The sequence below is a fragment of the Boleophthalmus pectinirostris genome, unplaced genomic scaffold (genome assembly GCF_026225935.1).
Source record: "Boleophthalmus pectinirostris isolate CB_2022bp ecotype Guang Dong unplaced genomic scaffold, ASM2622593v1 HiC_scaffold_20, whole genome shotgun sequence".
Classification (NCBI taxonomy): Eukaryota; Metazoa; Chordata; class Actinopteri; order Gobiiformes; family Gobiidae; genus Boleophthalmus; species Boleophthalmus pectinirostris.
This window is the reverse complement of record NW_026571153.1, coordinates 19,303,541-19,326,494: the sequence shown is the minus strand read 5'-3', so window position 1 is coordinate 19,326,494 and position 22,954 is coordinate 19,303,541. Positions and strand designations below refer to the sequence as shown.

Genomic DNA, 22,954 nt, shown 5'->3' with positions numbered 1-22,954 from the left:
AAGGTGAAACTGAGGTTTTTGAGCTTTAGAGATGTAGACAGATGATAATACAGTATAACTCAAACATGTGTGAATGAAACGTGACTTAAAGCTCACAAGAGTCAGTTTTCGAGGACCTTTAATGTAGGTTTGTGTGAAACTAACCCAAGATTTTAGAGAAACTTAAAACTGGGCTTTATTCCAAGAGGAAGTCCAGGTCGGCTCACTCAGGACCCTCCTGCTGTGATTTCACTAGACTCAATATGTTCTGTCATTCAGCCACACGCACTTTCAAGTTTACAAGCACCACACCTTTTACAGCTCGGTCTGCATTACTGACTGTTCAAGTCCTGCTCGGTCTCAGATAACATCACTGCATTCTCCTCGACAATAGTATTTACTGGGAATGGGGACAGGTAAAATTAATATTGTTAAAATAACTTAATGGGAATAATCAGTAGAAATTGTCAAGTTCAACGATTTTGAATTTAGCTTTTGGATATTTCATGGCAAAGTGCAGTGTTGCAGTGTTATCAGTATGATTTTTTTCATATTTTTTTAACTCTAAATGAATGAATGAATTATTATTATTATTATTTTTTACCTCTTCTTGTACCCACTTTTGTACATTTTATCAGATATGGGCACATGTTATTTATGTGGAAAATAAATATATTATTAAAGTAGTGAATTTTAAAGTAAGAAAAAAAAGTATATTTGTTGTAACTCCAGGTACATTGACCACATGTACTTAAAGTGTGTTATGGACCATTTCATTGACAAATCTTGAGCTAGGCTAGGTCAACACTACCTTAAGAACTACCTTACTTACTGTGCATGCATGTTTTCAGTTGCTATGCCATTTATACAAACCCTTTTCACCCTAAAAAGAAGGAAAGTATGCATATGTGTTTTGCAAATCTGTAGTAATTTGATGCTAACAGCTCTTGCTAGCCTTCTAAACATAATGAAGGAAAGTGTGAGGTATTCTCTCTAGACTAAACTGCAATGACATATTCAAAGGACTTGTTATATGTTAGCGTTTAAGTTGTGTTAACTTGGCATGCACCTGCACAAAACCCAAAGGACCCTAGTGTGAACGTACTGCTCTGTCTCTTTGGAAACACGCCACGGCTGATGAATGTTTTGGTCCTTCCAGGTTGCCATATCCTCTAGCCATTCTTAAAGGTCCTACACAGAGTTGACTCTTGTGAGCTTTAATCCTTGTTATGATGCTGTTCCCTTCCCAAAAACAGACCTGGACTTGTGTTTTGTTTCATTCACACATGTTTGAATAACCCTTTGTTATTAGTCTGTTCCACCTTGAAGCAGTAGTTTTCAAGTTAACAGCTCCAGCTTTAGTTCAGCAGAGATTGGCAGGGTTGAAATTATCCAAATGATTCTAGTGAAGTGAACAACAACAACAACAGCGACGACGACAATGCATCAGTTTTATATTGCACTTTTCTGGACACTCAGAGATGCTTTACAGATCATTCACTAGCTAGGACCACACCAAAAACGACATAGTGCGAAGAAGAAGTTTATTGATAATGTGCAAAACGGGGCGGAGCTGGTTGGGTTGAGATTCTAGGTGGGAGCTCCGTCTTAATCTTCAAATCTTCAATTGGCTCAGCCGGAACAGGACTGCTACAAATAGGTTTCTGGGAAATAAGAGGTGTGGTCGAGGTGAGCTGTGGTTCGCTGGTGAGAGGGAAGGGCGGTCGGGGCGTGGTCCTGCTCCTGAATCTCAGTTAATCATGTTAACTACATTTATTCATTCACCCCATACCCAGTGGTGGTGAACTACTATTGTAACCACAGCTGCCCTGGGACAGACTGACAGAAGCGAGGCTGCGAATCTGCTCTATCTGCCTCTCCGACCACCACCATCACTCACACACCATATTCATACAAGTCAATATGGGTGAAGTGCCTTGCCTATGGACACAAAGACAGTTTTTGCGACTGGCACCGCACTGTGGCACCTGATTTTCCCCCTGGTCTCCCATCTGAGTACTAACCAGGCCCGGCCTAGAACTTCCTGTATTACTACATGACATCATTAGGTGGAGTGGGGTGTTTTCTGTTTGAGAACTCAGACTAATGTGCAGGGTTTGTGTGTTAAACATGTGTGAATGAAAACAAAACACAATTCCAGGTCTGTTTGTGATGAGGAAACAACATTCTCACACAGATCAGAGAATAGTGTGATCTGGGCCCTTTAAAGTCACTGTACCTTTTAAATGGTTTGCAAACGTTCAAAGTAATTCCTTACTTAAAATGCATTTTGAGCAATGTAATTATTCACTACAATGCTTCTTTAAGAGCTTTTCACAACTCCCATAGACCGGATTAGAGTTTTGCGGTGATGGTGATGGTAACAACAACTACCATGCTAATGTGCACTTCCTGTTTGACTTTATAATTCAATGCAGACAGTACACAGCGAACGTATTTTGACCTCAAGAGCTGCTTATACAATACATCTGTACTGGGGTAAGAAAAATTTCACTCAAGTACATGAAAAAAAATCTGGTACAGGCCCTTTTAATGAGCTGTTAAAAAGGAAAAATATTACTGTTTAACTTGAGAGACTTCAATGGTTTTCTATAGTTTCTCACACAGACTGAAGTCATGGTTGAAAAATGTGTATTAACTTAGCCTAGCGCCCAGGAGAGCAGATAGGAAACAGGATCTAACATCTCCTCTGGATGACCCTGGGAGCTGGACCAGAGAAAAAATCTAAAATGCCCTGCCTAGTATAGTTTTCTAATCATTTCAGCATTGTGTACAATAGGCGCCCCTTTCCGGTCTGTTTTCCTACACTTGTCATGCTTACAATTGTCTTTTGGTGTTTTGAAAGTCCATGCATAACGTCTGTACATTCTTTCCTCTTTCTTTCCTCCTTGTGGTTAACCTCAAACCCCCTCCTGAGCCTGAAAAACAAAACTCAAAACTCATTTGTGCACAGCATTTGTCTCCTGGCTCCTCTCGTACACTTTCCCGTACATTTTCCCAATTTCATTGTTCCATACACACCAAGTTTTCTCCATTCCCAACTCTTTGCATATTCCTAAAAGTCATGATGTCAAACTCTCAAATGGATTGTGAGGGTGCTTATCATATTCATATATTTATTATTGATTATTGTATCTATTACACAGTTAGGCTTACTTCATTAAGTTTAATAAAAGGTCCTTGATTACACAAAATTGATTCTTATGAGTTTTAAGACATGTTCGAATGTTGTTAACTTGTGTGTGTTTTTGTTTCAGTCACTCGCATTTGGGTTTATTGTTTGTCTGTCTACATCTCCAAAGCTCAACATGCTGTGTCCCACCTTGTGATGTCATAAATTGGTAGTTTTCAAGTTAACAGCTACTTTTTAACTTATATGTATGGAGTTTAAAAACACACTGGAGCACTTCCTGCAGAGTTATGACCAAGTTGTTGTTTTGCAAGTCTCAAGTAAGTCTCAAGTCTTTGACCTCAAGTCCAAGTCAAGTCACAAGTCAAATACAGGCAAGTGCAAGTCGAGTCTCGAGTTACTGGCCCATAAGTCCAAGTCAAGTCCAAGTCGTCTGCTTTGAGCTTCAAGTCATTTCAAGTCTTTAAACAAAAGAACCAAATATAACTTAGCCTTAAAATTTTGCTATTTATATATTTTTTTAACTAAATTGTACTTAAAAAGTTGTGGTACATGAGTATTTATATAAGAGTTGTAAAAATGCAAATTTTTCCTTTTTAAATGTGCAAAAGTGCAAATTATTACAGTCAGAACAGAAAGAGTTCAGATTTAAGAGTGCTTAAAACAGTTCATTTGTCAACTAGTCTAAGCATCAAGTCTTCTCAAGTCCCAGGCCTCAAATCCAAGTCAAGTCCCAAGTCTTTATCAAGTCCTAAAAATAGTGACTCAAGTCTGACTTGAGTCCAAGTCACTACTTGCAAGTCCCCAACTCTGACTTCCTGTATTACCACATGACATCACAAGGTGGAACAGAGAGTGTTTTTCTGTTTGAGAGAAGAACTCATCCTAAATATGCAGGATTTGTGTGTTAAACTTGTGTGAATGGAACATGGATCAGAAAATTGCGTAATATGAGCCCTTTAATGTGATAAAATAAACAGCCAGGCGTTTACTTTTTGAAAAAATACATTGAATTGACTTAAAATTCTTTTTCGCTTCTAAAATCCCAATGAGTAAAGTTTCTTTTTACTCCTGATGATTATATTATGACCTAAATGATCACAAATATTAACACAACATCCAAACAACTGGTGGTTTGTTTGACATTTCCTGTTGTAAATTATGTTTGTTTGACTCTTACAAAAATGTTGAATGAATTATTTGGTAGAATTGGTTCATAAATAAAATGATGACCATATGAGCGTTTGCATCTTTAATAACGTGAACTGAATAGGGGACGGTTTTCTACATTTTTTCATCTCCACTTTATTTTGTTTTGTTTTTTTTGTTTTGTTTTTGCTTTCTAGAACTGAGGCTTGCTCTAGTTCACACAGTTCAGTTCTGTGGAAGAGTCTGGTTCAAATTGTTGTCAGATGACGTCGGGGGAGGTGGACAGATGAAAACAAAAGGAAAAAGAGAAAAATGTTGGAAGTTTGGGGAAAAGAAGTGGTCATGGTGACAGCTCAAAATATAAACAATGTTGTCTTGCCATTGACCAGCCCTGTTGTATTACTGTATGAGAGAAAGTTTTTCACCACCATTTTCCGCACGCCTTTTTCAAACTGGAAACCGCCATGAGCACAATTTAAGTGCCTATGACAGGTCGATGTTTCTATTGCTCAAAAATACAATAGAGCTGACTTGTAGAATAACTCAGAGTATGACTTTAAACGTTTCTATCTTCATGGAGACCAAACCAGACCAAGTTACAGGTCAGATCTGTGGAGAGATGACCGCACTCACAGTCAGAATGCATGTTTTTCGAGATATTTTGAGCAATAAACCACCTGTAATTGAATAAATGTAAGGTAGAGCTGTTTAATAGCATACTGTGGGCCATTCCAAGCAGAGCAATGACATCTCTATAGTAAAAAAATGTGATAGACCCGCAACTGAAAAGTTACACGGTGCATCTTTTAAGTATTGAGATTCCTGGGTGTGTTTAACTTTGGCTATATTGCACCAAATAGCACCAAAATTGGCCAGTTTGTGTATTTTGTGATGTATTTTTAATTTCTGTGTTTTATTTCAAGATCACATTAATTGAACAGTCTATAATCAAAATAATCACACCCATGGTCCTTAGGTACATTTTTGTCCCATTGACTTCCATTCTAATTGACTTTTTTTTACTGGCATAACTTTCTCAGCATGTTTTTACTTTTTGATTTGTTTTTCATTCTTTGGTGTTGAAAACCATTCAAAATGTTTAGTTTTAGTGTCTTCAGAATTTTTTGATATTTTTTCTTTTTGCTGTGGATCTTCCATTGCAAGGTTATATCAATATAAACACGTTTGTCTTTGGTTTGTATGTTTAGGGCAGAAGTAAACGAAGACAATAATATAAAAAAGTTGAAAACAAATATGTGGTATTATTTTTCGATTTTTGCCACAAAGGACCACAGGTATAACTATTTGCGTTTGTGCAAGAACTAGAAGAATGTAAAAATCAGTGTTGGCACTATTTTACGGCAACCCCAACCTCTGATAACCCCAACACAAACAAATTAAAATGATTTGAAAAATATAGAAATAATCCATTCCTTTCATTTTTTTCATGCACAAAAAAGTTTGACTTTTGCTGTCAAAAATGGCATTTAAAGGGTTAAAATGTCACAATATTATATAGTATTTGGTATATATGATTAGAGCAGAAGTAAATTAAGACATTGATATGAAAAAGTTGGACAAAAAAATCAGTACTGCATAAAAATATTGTGGTATTCTTTTTCAATGTACATTTTTGTCAGGAGGACCACAGGTGTAACTATTTTTAAAGGGGTGCACAAAGGTTAAAATGTGCACTGTGAACTGAATTCTTTTAAAACACATTGCTAATCTAACTGCTCTTGCAAAGCTTGGCAGATACAACTTTTACTGTAGTGCTGCCAGTCTCCTGTGACGTTTTTGCTCTTTTGTTCTTTGCGATTTCACGTTCTCATGAGGAAATGTTTGGCCCTCTCCACTTTGTACAAGAGGAAGTGAAAACTGTGCCTGTGTCAGCAGAAAGAAACACAGATAAAATCACTTGTCGTTTCAATGTCCACTTTTAAAATGTAACTGCATATAACAGATGAGACCATTATTATATATTTCACATCATTTTATTTTAAATTTCGCTATTAATCTTACTTAGTTTTCCCTAGTTTGACCATTTTGGTGAAGTTTATAATTTTATTTCCTCCTTAGTTTCATGCAGCAGATATGACATATGAAGAGGTCATATTAACAGTTACATTTAATAGAACAGTGCCTTTCTTACTGTCGATTCATTTTGGATGGAATAATCTGAGTTGATGACATAGTTGTATTCTATTTTTGAAATCCCTGTATTTTTGTATTTTACTTTTCTACTTTCCCCCCACAAACTGGCACTTAAAGGTTTGTGGGAAACCTTTAAGGACCACTTAAGGTAGTACTTAAGGTGTACTCTTGTGAGCTTTAAGCCATGCTGGATTCCTGTAACCTCCTCAAAAACACTTGGAGTTGTGTTTTGTTTCATTCACATATCTCAAAATGTTCTGTTCCACCTTGTAAAATCATGTAGCAGTAGTTTTCATGTTAACAACTACCTTTTACCTTCAGTTCAGTTGAGATGAGCAATTCCACGGCTGGAATCATCCAAATCATTCTAGTGAAAGTGTATGGACTTTAAAAACACAATGGAACACTTCCTATTAGGGATGGGCATGATTAGTCGACTAATCGATAATTGATCATTAAGATTTTCATTGATCACGTTCATTTTTAATCGACAGACTGAATGTGGGTTGCTGTGCGTAACGTAGAGTAAGGAGATGAGGCTGTGTCAAACACAGGAGTTCGACCTCAAAATCCCATGTTTGGGCTCTGGCTCGTCCTTGGAGACACTGTACCACTCAATGAGTGTGTTTACATGCACATCACTGTCCCGGTTTCATCATGGTGCATGTATTTGCAGTGTCCTAGTTACTGCAACATAAAGAGCTGTGCTAAACCTGCACACGCCTGATCTCTGAAAACATGAACCATCTCCAATGTGACACACACACAGACCAGACTCACCATCATCATCATCATCATCCCTCTGTCACAGAGAGAACACACATATTCCACTGAGTCATGTCCTTTAGTCCGACAGAAGCTGAACTGCATCTGCGCACAAAGAAAGAGCTGTTTTTCATAGTTTATGCAAATTATCCATGCTGTTTTAAGTTTTGTTTCTGTAAAACATAAACAAATATGCACAAAGCTGCATTAAACACATTATAATGTCAAACGGGCTGATGTGGCTCTAGAGTGGTTATGGTTGTTGTAAAGTTGAGTTTATTTATGCAGATTAGTAACAGTAATAATAATCGGGATAATTTTAATGAACAAATGTTAATGATTAATCTTAAATTGATCATTAATGCTCCCGACGATCGATTAAGAAAATGTAATTGAATACCCACTCCTACGTACTATATTACCACATGACATCACAAGGTGGAAGTGTGGTGTGGAGTGTTTTCTGTTCAAGAGAAGAACTCAACCTAAATATACAGGATTTGTGTGTTAATGTGTGACTGAAACAAAACACAACTCCAGGTTTATTTTTAATGAGGAAACAACATTATAACATAGATCAGAATATAATACAATATGTTTCCTTCAAAAACTGATGAATATTTACCACAGGTACTGTCCCACCAAACCAAGTAATAATGAGAGAAACATGAAAACCTGTCATATGCACTTTAACATTTGTTTTTGTTTCACAGGGTTCCGAGGCCATGGAGGATTGTGTCCAGGGGGCGCTCTCATCTCTGTACCCCCCATTCGAGAGTACCGCCCCTCCTCTTCTCTCCCAGGTAAAGAAAGAGCAAGAAAAGATGCTTATATCTCCAGAATACAACTACTGCAGATGCAATTAAATGATAAGCTAGAGTTGGGAAATGGCGATGGAGCGTAGCGGTAAAGTGACACTCCCAAGACATAAACATTTGATAAAGCCAAAACTAACAAAGTCTAGACATTTATAAACATTATTTGAGCTGTTTTGGTGAGGAATGGGGCAATACTATTCTTTACAGTAGCCTAGGAAGTAAAACAAATATATTTTAAGGCCATACTAACTTCAGAATGCCCAATCTCTTCTGATCTCTGAAGCTAAGCAGGGTTGAGCCTGGTTTGTACTTGGATTGATCTAGTGGAAACAGTTGTTGTGTCCTTAGGCAAGACACTTAATCCTCCTTGCCTAGTATGGATGTGGTGTGTGTGTGAGTGTTGGTGTTGGCTGCAGGGAATAATGTTAAAAAGCGTTGTATAAGGCAGATGCATTATTACTGAATCTGTGCATCATTTGTTCATTCTTTTTTCCAAATAAAACCAAAAATAAGATCATGTAAAAATATATATATATTTTCTTCATTATTTATCTCCAAAACCAAAATGAAAAAAAGGATAAAGATTTGTTTTTTTCAGTTTTCGATTTTGTGTAAAATCTTGTGTAAAATTTTGTGTTAAATGAATACTGGAAAAAACAGATAACGGTCTTTTCCCGTTTCCGTGACTTAAACTGCGATAACAGACTTTTGCACCACATACGGCCTGAACCAGGACTAAACCAGGACTAAAACAGGTCTAAACCAGGATTGAACCAGGCCTAAAACAGGACTTAAATGGGATGGTGCGCCCGAGTAGACTGCCGCGTGATCGGGACCAGACCAGGACTGAGACTAGGACTAAGACCAGGACTGAGACCAGGACTGAGACCAGGACTGAGACCAGACTGAGACCAGGACTGAGACCAGGACTGAGACCAGGACTGACACCAAAACCAGACCAGAACTGAGACTGGGACCAAACCGGGACCAAACCAGGACTGAGACCAGTTTAGTCCTGGGTCAGTCCTGGTTCAGTCCGTATGCAGTGCAAAAGTCTGGCATTGCAGTTTAAGCCACAGAAGCAGGAAACGGACGTTATCTGTTTTTTCCATTATTCATTTAAACACAAAATTGAATGAAGGAATGATACACGGATTTTACTGATTCATATTTTCATCAAATGGAGCATTCAGGCATGAATTCTGTTGGAAAAACCTAATGACTTTTCATGTTATCATGTTTTTTGTTTTTTTTCATTTACACATGTTTGAGGAAATCTTTTTATTAGTCTATTGCCCAAACTCAAAATGTTCTGTTCCACCTTGTGATGTTATGTAATTGTAGTTTTCAAGTTAAGAGCTACCTTTGACCTTCAGTTCAGGAGAGATTGGCAATTCCTGGAGTGTAAATGATCCTAGTGAAGGTGTTTGGAGTTTAAAAACACAGTTGAGTACTTCCTGTATTACCACATGACATCACAAGGTGGAACAGAGTGTTTTCTGTTTGAGAGCAGAACATCAGTCTAAATATGCAGGAACAAAACACAACTCCAGGTATGATTTTGATCCAAAAATACCATAATGACCAAATAAACAAATTGTAAGCCAGTTTCCAGTCAAAATTGGCCCAGCTACTATTCACAAACATACCTTACCATATTTTGCTGTGCTCCTCCCCATGTAGCTTATACAATACTTGAATTGCACATTAATTCTCATCAAAATATTATATACAAGCCAGTGAAATATTTTCTTTTGCATTCTGATTACAATACTCTGTACTGTGTACATTTCTCCAATCTTGGGAAGAGGAAGCAATTGCAAAACCCACTGGACACACTCAGAAATTGCCTGCCAGTTTCTAAACAATGGTTTCTTTTTGTTCACAAGAAACTCATTTTTATTGATAAAAGGTTTTCACTAAGCAGCACAGACGGCACAGTGCAGTAGGTGGTTTGTGGCTTATTATCCAACACAAACACTTAATTTCACTGGGCGTTGGTACGATACTTTAGTACAATAGTTTTTCCAACACAAAATGTTTTCTTTCAAAGGGTTTTTATTATGCGATTTTCTGGTCTATGTTATAATGTTGTTTCCTCAGTAAAATCATACCAGCAGTTGTGTTTTGTTTCATTCACACAAACACAAACACACAAACTTCTTTTCTTAGAACAGCAAACACTCTGTTCCACCTTCTGATGTCATGTGGTAGTACAGAAAGTTTTCCACACCGTACAACTCCTCTAGAAACATATGGGCAATTTCCATACTTTTCATGACATCACAAGGTGGAACAGATAATAATAATGGATAACATGTGTGAATGAAACAAAACACAACTCCAGGTATGATTTCGATGAGGTAACAACATTATAACACAGCTTAAAGCTCACAAGAGTCTGTTTTGCCCAATATACAATGAACTGACTTTTAAGAGCTTTTAAAGATGTTGTAAGTTATATTCTGAAGAGATTCATGCATGTTTGAGAAATCTTTATTGCCATGAAAATTCACATGTCCCCCGACCCCTCGTACACACTCACTGCTCTGTACTCGGTTTGTTTTTCTTAAATACACACATGCAGGATTCAGTAGTGTTGTGTAGCCCTTCTTAAAGTCGTTTTAGATCAATATTGTGTTTTAAAATGTCCAAAATATAACATGATAATTTATGCATTTTGATTTTATATAAGACAAAGCACAATACATCTTCTTTAAAGGTCAAATGTTTTCCAATTTATGTATTTTTTTCCAGTATTGATACAACCCTGATTACAACAGTTGTTCTTTCTTTCAGGTCTTCTCTGTTTTGGAATCGACATATCAACATGACAGTCTGCGGTACCTCTTGGACTACTTTGTTCCAGCCAAACATCTTTTAAACAAGCTTCAGCAGCACGCCTGTGTAAGTCTCACCCACAAGGACACACATCTGATCAGGAGCACAAACAGCTCCCAAATGGAAAAACAAAAAACAAACAAAAATCGTGTTTGCAACAATTTTATGATTAAGAAAAATGCACATCCACCTTTTGGAAGTCTCATAAAAAGTACCACGTATAATAACTACATCTTAATTAGCCTTAAAAAAGCATGAACAAAGATTTAATTCATAATGAAGAGATTGTTTATTGAGAATGATTCTTAGTAACAACTTTAAAGGCCAATATTACGCTTTTTCCAGATGGATGTTGATGATAATGTTCTCTTCATCAAAAAATATATCCAGAGTTGTGTTTATTTCATTCACACATGTTTAACATATAAACCTCTCTTAAACAGAAAACACTCTGTTCCACTTTGTGATGTCATGTGGTGATACAGGAAGTGTTACACTATGTTTTACTCTTCATACACCTTTGCTAGAATCATTTGGATAATATCAGCTCTGGAATTTTTTTATCTCTACTTAACAAAAAGTAGCCGTTACGCTGAAAACTACATGACATGACATCACAATGTGGAACAGAGCATTTTGAGCTTTTGATGCAGACAGACTAATCATAAATCTAATCTTGTCAAACTGCAGTCAGTCGTACCACCCTCCATTTTTATTAGTCTTTATTGTGATCTTTTGGAAATACCGGAGAAGACAAGTGAAGACAAATGAAGACCTCAAGGCCTCAGCCCAAATCAAGTTCACACGTTCATAGTTTGACACAGTCTTGACCTGTTTCAGTTTCCGACAGCTCTGTGGAGGGTCGGGTCTGCCTGCAATCCTCAAGTGAAAGTGGCTGGTGAAATTTGAGATAAACTAGCCCCTGTGACCCCCAGACAAAAGAGGTGGTTTCCTGCCCTGGGAATGTGTGTGTGTGTGTGTGTGTGTGGAGCATAGATTCACTGCCAAATGGAAAATCTACACAAATGAAATAGCTTGAATTCAATATGTTTACAGTTGTGTTCAGTTAGGACTTAATATTTAGTAATAAGATAAACAAAGTATTAAACTAAAGGCTGTGTATTGTGCACACTCAAATGGGACTAAATTAGGACTAAACCAGGACAAGAATTGGATCAAACCAGGTCTAAACTATGACTGACTTAAAGGGCACATATTACACTATTTTCCGATCTATGTTGTAACGTTACCTCCTTGTCAAAAACAGACCTGGAGTTGTGTTTTGCTTCATTCACACATGTTTAACACAAATCCTGCATTTGTAGGCTTCTAAGTTCTTCTCAAACTAATTACACCCTCTTCCAGCTTGTGATGTCATGTAGTAATACAGGAAGTGCTCCACCATGTTTTAAAAGTGCACCTGCCCTGGAAGTGCTATCTTTATTTGAGCAAAGGGTAAAAGGTAACTGTTAACTTGAAAACTACCAGCAGCACATTTTGAGCTATGGAGATGTAAACAGACTAATAACAAAGAATTATTCAAACACGTGTGAATGAAACAAAACACAACTCCAGGCATGTTTATACAGGTTTGGTGCTGTCTTCCTACCGGTGGAGGCAAGATGACAAAAAGAACAACAATAAAACAACAAAAATAAAACAGAAAAAAGAGCACAGGGATGGTAACATTACCATATATCAAGGGGATAGCAGAAAAAGTGCAGAGGGCAATTAGAAAACACAATATCAACACATCAGTGAAACCGTACAGAAAACTCAGGCAATTACCTGTCCACCCGAAAGACAAAATAGAACCGGAGCATAAATGTAACGTCATATACAAAATACCCTGCATGTCCTGCAATAAAACATACATCGGGGAAACGGGGTGGGAGTTCAGTCCACGAAAAAAGAACATAGAACAGAATGCGAGAAGGAAACAACGAAGACGAAACACGAGCAACAAAACACAAAGCAGAACAGGATCAACTACGGATGTAGCAATAACCGAAATATCGTGATATTGTATCGTCAGAGTTCTCACAATAATATCATGGACTATCACAAATCAAGTCTCTTTGCTTAAACTAAAAGTTATGGTGCAGCAATAGCTAAAAAAAAGACATAGACCATGATCCTTTGCTTTGTTTCAGTGCAGACTACATGAAAAAATAACAGTTCTAAGCACTTTTAAGTCTTAGTTCTTTGGATTAAGTCTTGTCAAGGCATTTTAAGATCAAAAAGCAGACTAACAGTTTTGTTAGCTTCACAAAATATCACAATTAATATCATACCGTTAGATGTATATTGTGGAAATATCGTACCAAGAGATTTGGATATTGTTACATCCCTAATCGTGAGCCTCACCACCATATCGTGAGCTTTCCCATGATATCGCAGTAAATATCGTCCCGTGAGGTTCATACCGTGACTATATCGTACCGTGAGACTTGGATATCACCCCTAGAAACAACTCAATTGGGCCATTTCTGACCACTGTAAAAGAGAAAATCACATTATGGACTGGGACGGAGCAAACGCCATTGGGACAGAGGAAAACAAACACTGTCGCTTGATTAAAGAGGCAATCGAAATACGGAAACGTGCCCATGGGATAATAAACCGGGACGAGGGGGCTTTTATACTCTCACACCCACAGGCATGTTTTTGAGGCAGTAACAACATTTTAACATGTGTAAAAGCTCAATTTTGTCAGTTTTGTGTAATATAGGACCTTTAACCAAACATAATGACTTTCTATATCTCTTTGGGCAGTACAACTTATCTCTTGTACACATCATATGGTCAGAAACACTCCTGACATTCTTTCCTCCGAGTCATGCTATCCAAGTTTACATCGTCTTGCCGGTTAACAATACACAAACTTTGCTTTTATAGAGTTTTCCTGGCCTCACATGCAGATTCATTGTGAACTGTGTTTTCATTGTCGCTGCCCGAGACTCAGGAGTTAGAATGTGAGTCATGATACTAATTCCTTCCATATGTGTTTGCAGGGAAAGATTGGAGGGCAGAACAGCAGTGGAAATACAAGATTGTGCAGTTGGATTCAGTTTACTCTGTCTGCATAAATATTAATGCGTTTCAACCTGGAGAGACGCAGACAAAAAGGCAGAAAGAAAGAAAGAAAGTTCTGGTAGTTTTATTGAGAGAGTTTGTTCCAGTGCTCAGACACCAGCAGGAGACATTGTGATGAAGGGCGCGGCTGGTTGCATGACATTTAGGAGTTGTCTTCCTCCTGGGGCCTGGACACTGGACGATGAGAGGATGAGGAAAGAGAAGGGGATGATGAGAGGATGAGAAAGAGAAGAAGGGGTGATGAGAGGATGAGGAAAGATGAAGGGGGTGATGAGAGGATGAGGAAAGAGAAGGGGGTGATGAGAGGATGAGGAAAGAGAAGGGGACGATGAGAGGATGAGGAGCATGAAGGAGACGATGAGAGAATGAAGAGAGAGAAGAGGATGATGAGAGGATGAGGAGAGTGAAGGAGATGATGAGAGAATGAGTAGAGAGAAGAGGATGATGAGAGGATGAGGAGAGTGAAGGTGGTGATGAGGGGATGAGGAGAGGACGATGAGAGGGAAAAAAATCATCTTAAATGGTTTGAAGTGGTCTAAAATTATTCCTCTCTTAACTTTTCCAGCATCCTAATTATTCACTGTGATGAGTTTATGATATTTCACAGCTCTCTGAGTTTTCTGTCATGCCATGCATAAACAACTAGCATGATAATTAGGGCTTGATGATTTACGGAAAATATCAAATTGTGATTTATTTGACAAGCATTGCGATTGAGGTTGGATTTTGAAAAAAAAAATGTCCCCAAAAAAATGAAAAGACTGAAATATGAACTAATACAAGAATCAGATTTCAGAACAGGTCAAAACTACAGGGTTTGCAGTTTTTATGTAGAATAAAACAGTAAATAAGATCAAATAAACTTTTATTTATGTTGATGTTTGTGGAGGGAATTATGGTACTTTGCGATTTGTCAATTTCATCTATTCAATTTGAAATGTAGTTTGAACTGAAACTAATCTTCCAGACTAACACTAACAACACATGCATTACTTCCTAATATTTTGCTATTAATAGTCTTTCAATTTCCCTTTTTTGAGGGTTTTGTGGACAGTGAACATTTTAAAGTGAAGTCATATGTTATTCAGAGAATGTCTAAATATTGTTAATGCATGTTACACTATCTAAATAACTCCTGCCGTTACAGTGACTAGCGACTGTGACCATTCGGACTGTGTCTTCAGTAGTGATTAGTCTGACAGTCCTAGTATGTGGTTAGTTTTAGCAGCTTAAACTCCACAGAGCAGAAGAGTGGAGCGATTGAGAAAGCACTGGGAAACCGGAGGAGGGGAGCGTAGAACACTGAGGCGCATTGAGAGCGAGGGAGGAGGAGGAGAGAGAGGACTGACTCACGCTTTAAGGCCAAACATCCGAAAACAGGGGTAAATTTAGAAAAGGAGAAGCGGACCCAAAACAAGACCAAACCGTATTTTAACGTGGCATAGACTTGATCCTGTTGCCATAGCTTAAATGTTATAGTTTTGTTTTGTTTAATATCGCCATAGTTTTGCTGTGGTTAGGTCATTTTAACGCTGTTTCCAGTGGAAGCTTCAGGTTGTGAAACAAACTGCAGTGGCTTCAATTCAGTGTCTAGGAACTGAAAGTACAAAGTTTATAACCAAACCCTTAAAACTCTTTTTCATACAATAAAGTAGAATTTGCCTTTCCACAGTTCAAACACATTGTAAAACCAGGAAGTTATATTGGTGTGCAGTTAGCATGCTAGTTTTTTTTTTTTTTTTGCATTACAGTGACGGCAAAACTCCCCTCTGGACTCTGGAGGTTGTGAAAAGCGCGGTGAATAATTAGGATGTTATGAATCGCGTTACGAAAGTGAGGAATAACTTTGAACCACTACAAACCGCTGAACTATGAACTGTTTCTGTTTTTCATGTTTTTTAAGTCAACAAAACTCAACACATCATCTTTAATTCAATAGTCTTTAATTCTTAGTTTATACAATTTTATGACCTCCCAATATAAAACTGTGCTTTGGTTGGCTTCAGTCTGGACTATGCCTGGCATCTGAGCGAGTGGGAGGAGGGGTGAGACATGCGGTAAGTTGACAGTCTAATTCGATAATGTCTCGTGAGTGAGCGAGGAGGGGGTCCCATGAGCGAGGAGGGCGTGTGGGAGAGGCTTTAGATATGGCACTGAGACAGGCACTATGTCTTCTACAGTCCACACTTTGCCAGAGGAGATAGCAGGCTGATCCAGGATTTTCAAAAGGTGGGACAAGGGCATTCATCTAAAATTTGAGATAAACTACCTATTCAACATCTTATTTTCTTAGATGTGTTTTGTTGTTGATTTATTTACGGTAAAAGTGCATGTAATGTTTCTATCTTACTGCGGATCAGTCCTTGCAAAAAGGTTACACAGTTCATCTTTATTGTCTCAATTTAAAAAGTTAGAATATGAATCTTTTGAAATAGTTTGTAATTTTTAAAAGGAATAAAGTTAGGGCTGTGACAAAATCTCTGAAAAAAATCATTTATATCTTTTATTTATTTATTCACTGCTCCTTTCACAAATCATTAAAAAGAGAAATACTGTTCTGTTATTATAATCTTGAATTCAGGTTTATTTATATAGCACATTTAAAACAACTTCAGCTGACCAAAGTGCTTCACATAAAAGTCAACAAAAACAAAAGAAACATATACATATACACATACATATACATATACACATACATATACAGGTAGCAAAATACATATGAAAACTACAATAAAACCCCAAGATAGCCTGACTAGTTAGTATTAAATGCCAGGGAGAAGAGCTGAGTTAGTCTTAATAAAATAATTACTCAACTAATAAAAAAAATGGGTTGACTAAAGGTAAATTGTCACATTTTTATATAGTGCTTTTCCACCTTCAAGGCAGTAAAAGCACTTTACATGAAGGGACCACTTACCCACATTCATACACCTGTGTATGCAGACACTGGGGGTGGGTTAAGTGTCTTGCCCAAGGACACAACAACAGCATTCAACTGTGGGAGCTGGAACTGCACCTCCAACTTGAGGGTCAGTGGTTCTTACTGTTGTCCCAATGATTTTGATGTCCAACCTTCAGATGAGTGGATGGAGAAGCTTTCGGCTGTTGACTAAGAGGACTATAGGCCGAACTGTTACATTTTTGTTATAGTCAAAAACTGACAGATGTGGTTGGTGATGAAAAATAAATGTTTTGGTGGATTGATGGTATTGTGTGTTTACTTTCTTAAATGGACTTTGTTTGTGGTTTCAGTCGCAGTACACCGGATGCCTGTTCCTCCACTCGGGCTGGCCTCTATGTTTGGGCGAGAAGGTGGTGGTCCAGCTGTCGACTCTGGACTGGAGGCTTCTGCGCAGCAATGACTTCTACCTGCAGGTGGTGCCGTTCTCCACGCGGTGTCCTCGTCTGGCCCTTAAGTGTTTGGCTCCCGGAGGCCGCACGGTGCAGGAGATCCTGGTCCCTGAGTCCCAGCATCCTCTAGTGTTCACGTCCGAGTGGCTCCACAGTATCAACAAAGAGCGCGGGCACAAACGAGAAGGTACAGAGCAAGAAATATGCATTGTCTAACTTGTCGGGTAGAGAGTCCAACGCTTACTAGTATCCATGGAGATTGATGGAGTATTATGTTGTCTGAAATGTTTCAATGTGACATTAAAATTATCCATCTTCCATTCATTCAATTATGGGTGTTTTTATTGCTCAAAGAACATGCATAACTCCAGTCAGCAGGCTGTCCCCTACACAGATTTACCTTTAAGTTTTATTTCTCTGTTTGTTTCTCTGCTGTTCTGTTTCGACCAAGCAGCAAGTGTGTTAACAGACTGATAGAGTGTGTAAAGTGCTATTGTTAGTAGGGCTGGTTATCACTTAGAAGTTGCCAATACAATACATACATCAATACAGTGAGCTTATGATTCGATACAATTCAATACAATATATTTCAATTCAATTCAATACTGCTCAATAAAAAAAAAGAAAAAGCTAAATCATGGCTGTGATACTAAACGTCTTTGTTAAACCACTTCTTATGCAAAGTTCATATGAAACACACCCATTTTCATCATCAAAACAGTGAAAATGTCAAGTGTGTTACATAAACAAGTTTTTCCTTCCACTAAACAAGCAACAAAACTGTAGCACTGTAACAAAATAACTTTGTAAAAAACATTTTTCGTGATATATCGATACAGCAGCCCACAGTATCGATACTGTATCATCACATTAAACGATATGATCTATCGATATTTCAATATTTTTGCACAGCCCTAGTTGTTAGGGTTCAGCCAGTTGTTCTTAACCATAGGGCCAGGGTCCAAAGTAGGGCAGTAAGCACCTCCTTCAGGGCCCACGATACAATACAATGCATTTAATATGAGATGGGACCCCGGGTTGCTTTGTATAGAAAAGATCTGGCTTCGAGATCAAAAAGGTTAAGAACCCCTGCCCTAGGCCAAAAACGATCACTACGGATGGTAGCTGCTAAAAATGAATCTTGGTACTGTATATGCAGATCTTTATTGTAATACAGTGACACCTTAGATCCAATCAAGAATATAAGTTGTCAACATTTGTGCATTCACCTTTTGGACATTTCATGGCAAAGTACAATGTAATCAATAGGGAAAACTCTTTTATATCATTCTGCTTTATTATCAGGTTATTCACAATCTGCTGATCTCCAGGTGGTTTTGCATTGCTGAAATGTTCCACAATATGGCATTATATTTAAAGAGACATACAGTATTTATAGAGACCAGAAATTTTACAAGGTGCACCTTTAAGCCCATAATACAGCTGCTCTATACAGGATAGCTTTAATAAATTCAAACTACATCTACTTCTTCAACTCCCAAAATCCCCAAAGAAAAAATGACAGTTATAGAATATTTATACAGGAAGGTTCCAGATTTCCCACACACTATGGAAAGTTTGGGAAAAAATAGCCTTGTTTTCATCCTTAACACGTCATTGTCATAGCAACCAATCATCAAACAGTCCATTAATAAATGGAAATCCTTTTATTAGTTTCGCCCAAAGGATTGAAAAGCTCAGAATTCCCAAGGTGAAAATGTGTTGTTGATTTTGTGCCAGGGAGAAAAGACTCTGAAGGAAAGACACAAAAACAGATGTTAAGTTTACGAGCTGTGGATAGTCTCTGCAGAGGCAACTGACACATTGAGGTAATACGTAGGTGTCCGGTGTGGTTTGTTATTAACCAGAAAACAACTGTAAATCTTGACTCCGGTGAAGCCGTGTGAACCACTCATCAGCCTATTTCAATTATTAGATGTAAAATAGACCATATATATTCCTGTTATTTTAGCTGCTTTGAGCTTTTAGACTATGATTATAATTTGCAAACAATGTTGTAACAAAAAGTATCTGAAGTTAGGGTTAAAGATGCGCTATGTAATTTTTCTGAACACTTGTTACTGCTTTGCCTGAAATAATCCACAGCATGGCATTAAACTTCTCAATCCTACATTTGTTAAATTGCAGTCGTTTTGTTGCTCAAAGACATCTTGATAAACATGTATTATGTATGTGAGCAGGCTTGCCTCTTCACAGATCTGGCTTGTAACTGTAACTCCAGCAGGATGTTACATAGTGCAGTTAAAGAGATTGTGCAACTGAAAGATAAACAGTGAGGATGGCACACAGCTGGAGGAGCAGAGACTGAGACAGGCTGCAGACATCTGTGACTTAAAACAGGTGGTGCAGTATTGAAAAAAAAACAAAAACAAAACACACACACACATTTTTGTTTATAAAATGCACTTATTTTTATGTCGTCTACTATAATTTGAACTTCATCCATTTAAAGTCATACTATGTAACGTTTTATCCCCCCAAAACCTAGAACAAAGCATGTTGGGTTTTTTTTTCCTTTTAGTACACAGAAAAACATGTATCCTTACACAAATCTCTTATTTGGAGTGTTCCGAAGTATATTAGTTGTGGTTTTAATTTTCTATTTCCATGGAATCAGGCCGATGACGTGCCTCCTCCATAGAGTTAAAATCCAAATCCTCTTTTGAAGGTGCGTTGTGTAACTTTTCTGGTGAAATGTTCGTCAAATACTTTTCTCCATGGAGATGTTATTCCTTTGTCTGGAATGTTTGACAGTATGACATTAAACTTTTCTATCTTCACGGAGACCAAACCAGGCCAAGTTACAGGTCAGATCTGCAGAGAGGCAACCCCACTCAAAGTCAGAATATCTGTTTTTGTAGGTATTCATAGCTATAAAATCTAAGGTAGAGTCATACTGTGGAACATTGTAGGCAGAGCAATGACATGTCCTTAGAAGCAAGTTCAGAACATGTGCTCCTCAAGGACATGGCTCAAAGGCAAACAGTGAAGTGGATGATGCTTGTAGTATAAATACTGTGATAAGCGTAAAAAAGCAGGTCAAAGCAGGTCATCCCATGTAACCAATAAAGGACTGTAAAAATATTTGTAACCTTTTACAGTCCCTTCATTATATGTGATAGCTGGAGTGTTTTTTTTTTTTTTTTTAATATAATTAACAGTGTATTTATGGGTTTCAAGTTCCTGTTTATAGGTGCCATTTACCATTGAAAAGATAGGTTTATTTTTGAATCGATAATTGCAGTTTTTAATCATCCCATGTATTCAAATTTTAAAGCTTTTGTGCACATGTAGTTGAAGAAGTACTCAGTTTTGTTTGAGTATTTTTTTGCTCTAGTATCTGTACTTTTACTTAAGTATTAAATGAAAATATCTACTTAAGTAAAAGCATTAAAGTACCTGTTAAAAATATACTTAAACTGTAAAAAATGTATTTCGTGCAGATTTTCAGGTCTTATGAGGCTTCAAATCCAGTGACTTTGGTTAAGATTTGTGCTGAATTTTGTTCAAGAGAAATAAAACTGAATTGCTTGTTTTATTCTAGTATTTCGTTTGCTCAAACTACAAATGTGTTACAAATAAGCCCTCAGCCTTTTCAGCAGGTGTATAATAAAAATACTTTAGTTGAATACTTGAGTAGAAAGTACAGATACCTGCTCTCAAATGTAGTGAAGCAAAAGTAAAAAGTATCTGCTTCCTCAAAACAGATACCTCAAATGTTTACTTAAATACAGTACATTTAGTCTGTTACATTTCTTCACTACATTGACATATATATATATATATATATCATTTTTTTTCACATTTTCCCCTCTCCACAGTTGGCGGTGGTCTGGACACATGCCTGGTCAGTACCTGTGACGGTGTGGTGCGTTTGCCTTGGAAAGAGGTGGTCTACCCCAAGTTCATCCACGACCCCACTGCAGATCTGATGTCCGACCACGGGGCCTCTTTATCGGATCGACTCTCCAGTGAGGGGGGCTGGGGCTGCTCCTCATCTGGGGAAATCGACTCCTGGTCCTGGGATGAAGAGGAGGATGACGACCCTTCCCTTGGTTCTGGCGTTGCCGAAGACGACGCAGTGAGGACGGGCTTGGAAGAACAGCCAGACCTCCTCACCTGGATGGGGACTATGTGGAATTACTGGAACCAAGATTAGGGCCAGATGGCGGTGTAGACAACAAACAGCGGTACCTGGAAATGCATGCGATTTCCAAAACCAAAACGCTACCTTTAATTCGCAGAGGTAAAGCTATCAAATTGAAAAAAGGCAAAACGTATGGTTCAGGTAGTTTTCGGGTTGCGAGGAGTAAAGATACAACATCGTCGAAGGAAAATATAACTCCACGACTTCCACTACGTCCTGTGGAACAGAGAGGAAAATCATATTCTTCTTCAATACAGGATTCAGACGAGAGCGATCGAACTAGCAGAGACTCTGAAACTTTGGATGGTAACAGACTTAATTTTGACAGAGTTTTCCGAGAGAGAAAACCAGGAGTTGGTAAGGAAAGAGACAGCAACGGTAGTGCAAATTCTGACCTAAAAGAAAGCGCAATAGACGAAGCGAATGAAGTTACAAATAATGATGTTACAACAGAAGGACAGTCTGACATATCGGATTCAGTTTTTGAGGACACGGACAAACCACTGAGCGGAGACAGCAATGCCACTACACCTACGTCAGACACAACTGAAGTACAATTTTCAACTCAAAGCGACAACTCGACAAAGTGCAATGTTAAAAATGCAAAAGGAAGTTTACCTAAGAAACCTGGACTTAGCAGTAGCTCATGTGAAGTGAAAGTGACTGAAGAGGAGGAGGAGAGGAGGAAAACAGAGGAGCGAGTGTGTCCGAGGGGGAAGGAGGTCAGAACAGCAGGATTCAGAGTGCCAAGGTACTCATTTTATTTGCTAACACATATTTAAGAATGTACACATCACAGCCAAGTGTCCTGACAGAGAGACCAGACTCTAGTTGTAAGTTACACTATGTTTTTATTTTTTCTTGTGAAAGCCCTGCTGCTTGCTGGCTCCATGTTGTTGTTATTCCACACTACGAACACTACGAAGATAAGTAGGTGTAGCCACCAGGCCAAGTTACAGATTAGATCTGTGGAGAGGTGAGGCTGCTCGTTTTAAGAATGCATGTTTTTAAGATAATTTGAACAATAACAACATGTGTAATTGAATAAACATATTTAATGCCATTTGATGGAACATTCCAGGTAAAACAATAACATCTAAGAGACAAGTAGCAGACCTCTATGCATCTTGAAATAAACATCTTAATTCAGAAGGTGATTACTAAGCCTCTGTCAGGTAAACAACTGAGGACAATCTTTTTCAGCAGAGAAGCAAGTGTGTTCATTATTGTTCATTACTAATTTTGCTGAACAATTATACCAATATCTTCTTCTCTATTATTATTTTTCCTTGCAAATGATTGTAATTTTGAGGGCTGAAACGTCAACAAAAAAGTCCCCAAACCGGGTATTGGACTGACCGGTCCAGTGAAAAATTTGATAAAATGGGCATTGTGACAATGCTCATAGTGACCCAACTTAACAGCACCACCTAGAGGTGGACGCTATGAGAGTGGGGACAAGCAAAGTTTGGTATCGGCAAA

At 38.0% G+C, this 22,954-nt stretch overlaps 1 protein-coding gene across 1 annotated transcript in view; it reads left to right on the top strand.

Moving 5' to 3' along the window:
- The window catches only part of arhgef40 (Rho guanine nucleotide exchange factor (GEF) 40), an 82,858-nt gene that overhangs the window by 12,936 nt on the left and 46,968 nt on the right, over positions 1-22,954 (top strand). The window contains 5 exon segments of the mRNA XM_055156462.1: positions 7,912-8,001; positions 10,816-10,923; positions 17,206-17,491; positions 21,147-21,391; positions 21,394-22,223. Coding sequence (XP_055012437.1) covers positions 7,912-8,001; positions 10,816-10,923; positions 17,206-17,491; positions 21,147-21,391; positions 21,394-22,223 — 1,559 coding nt within the window.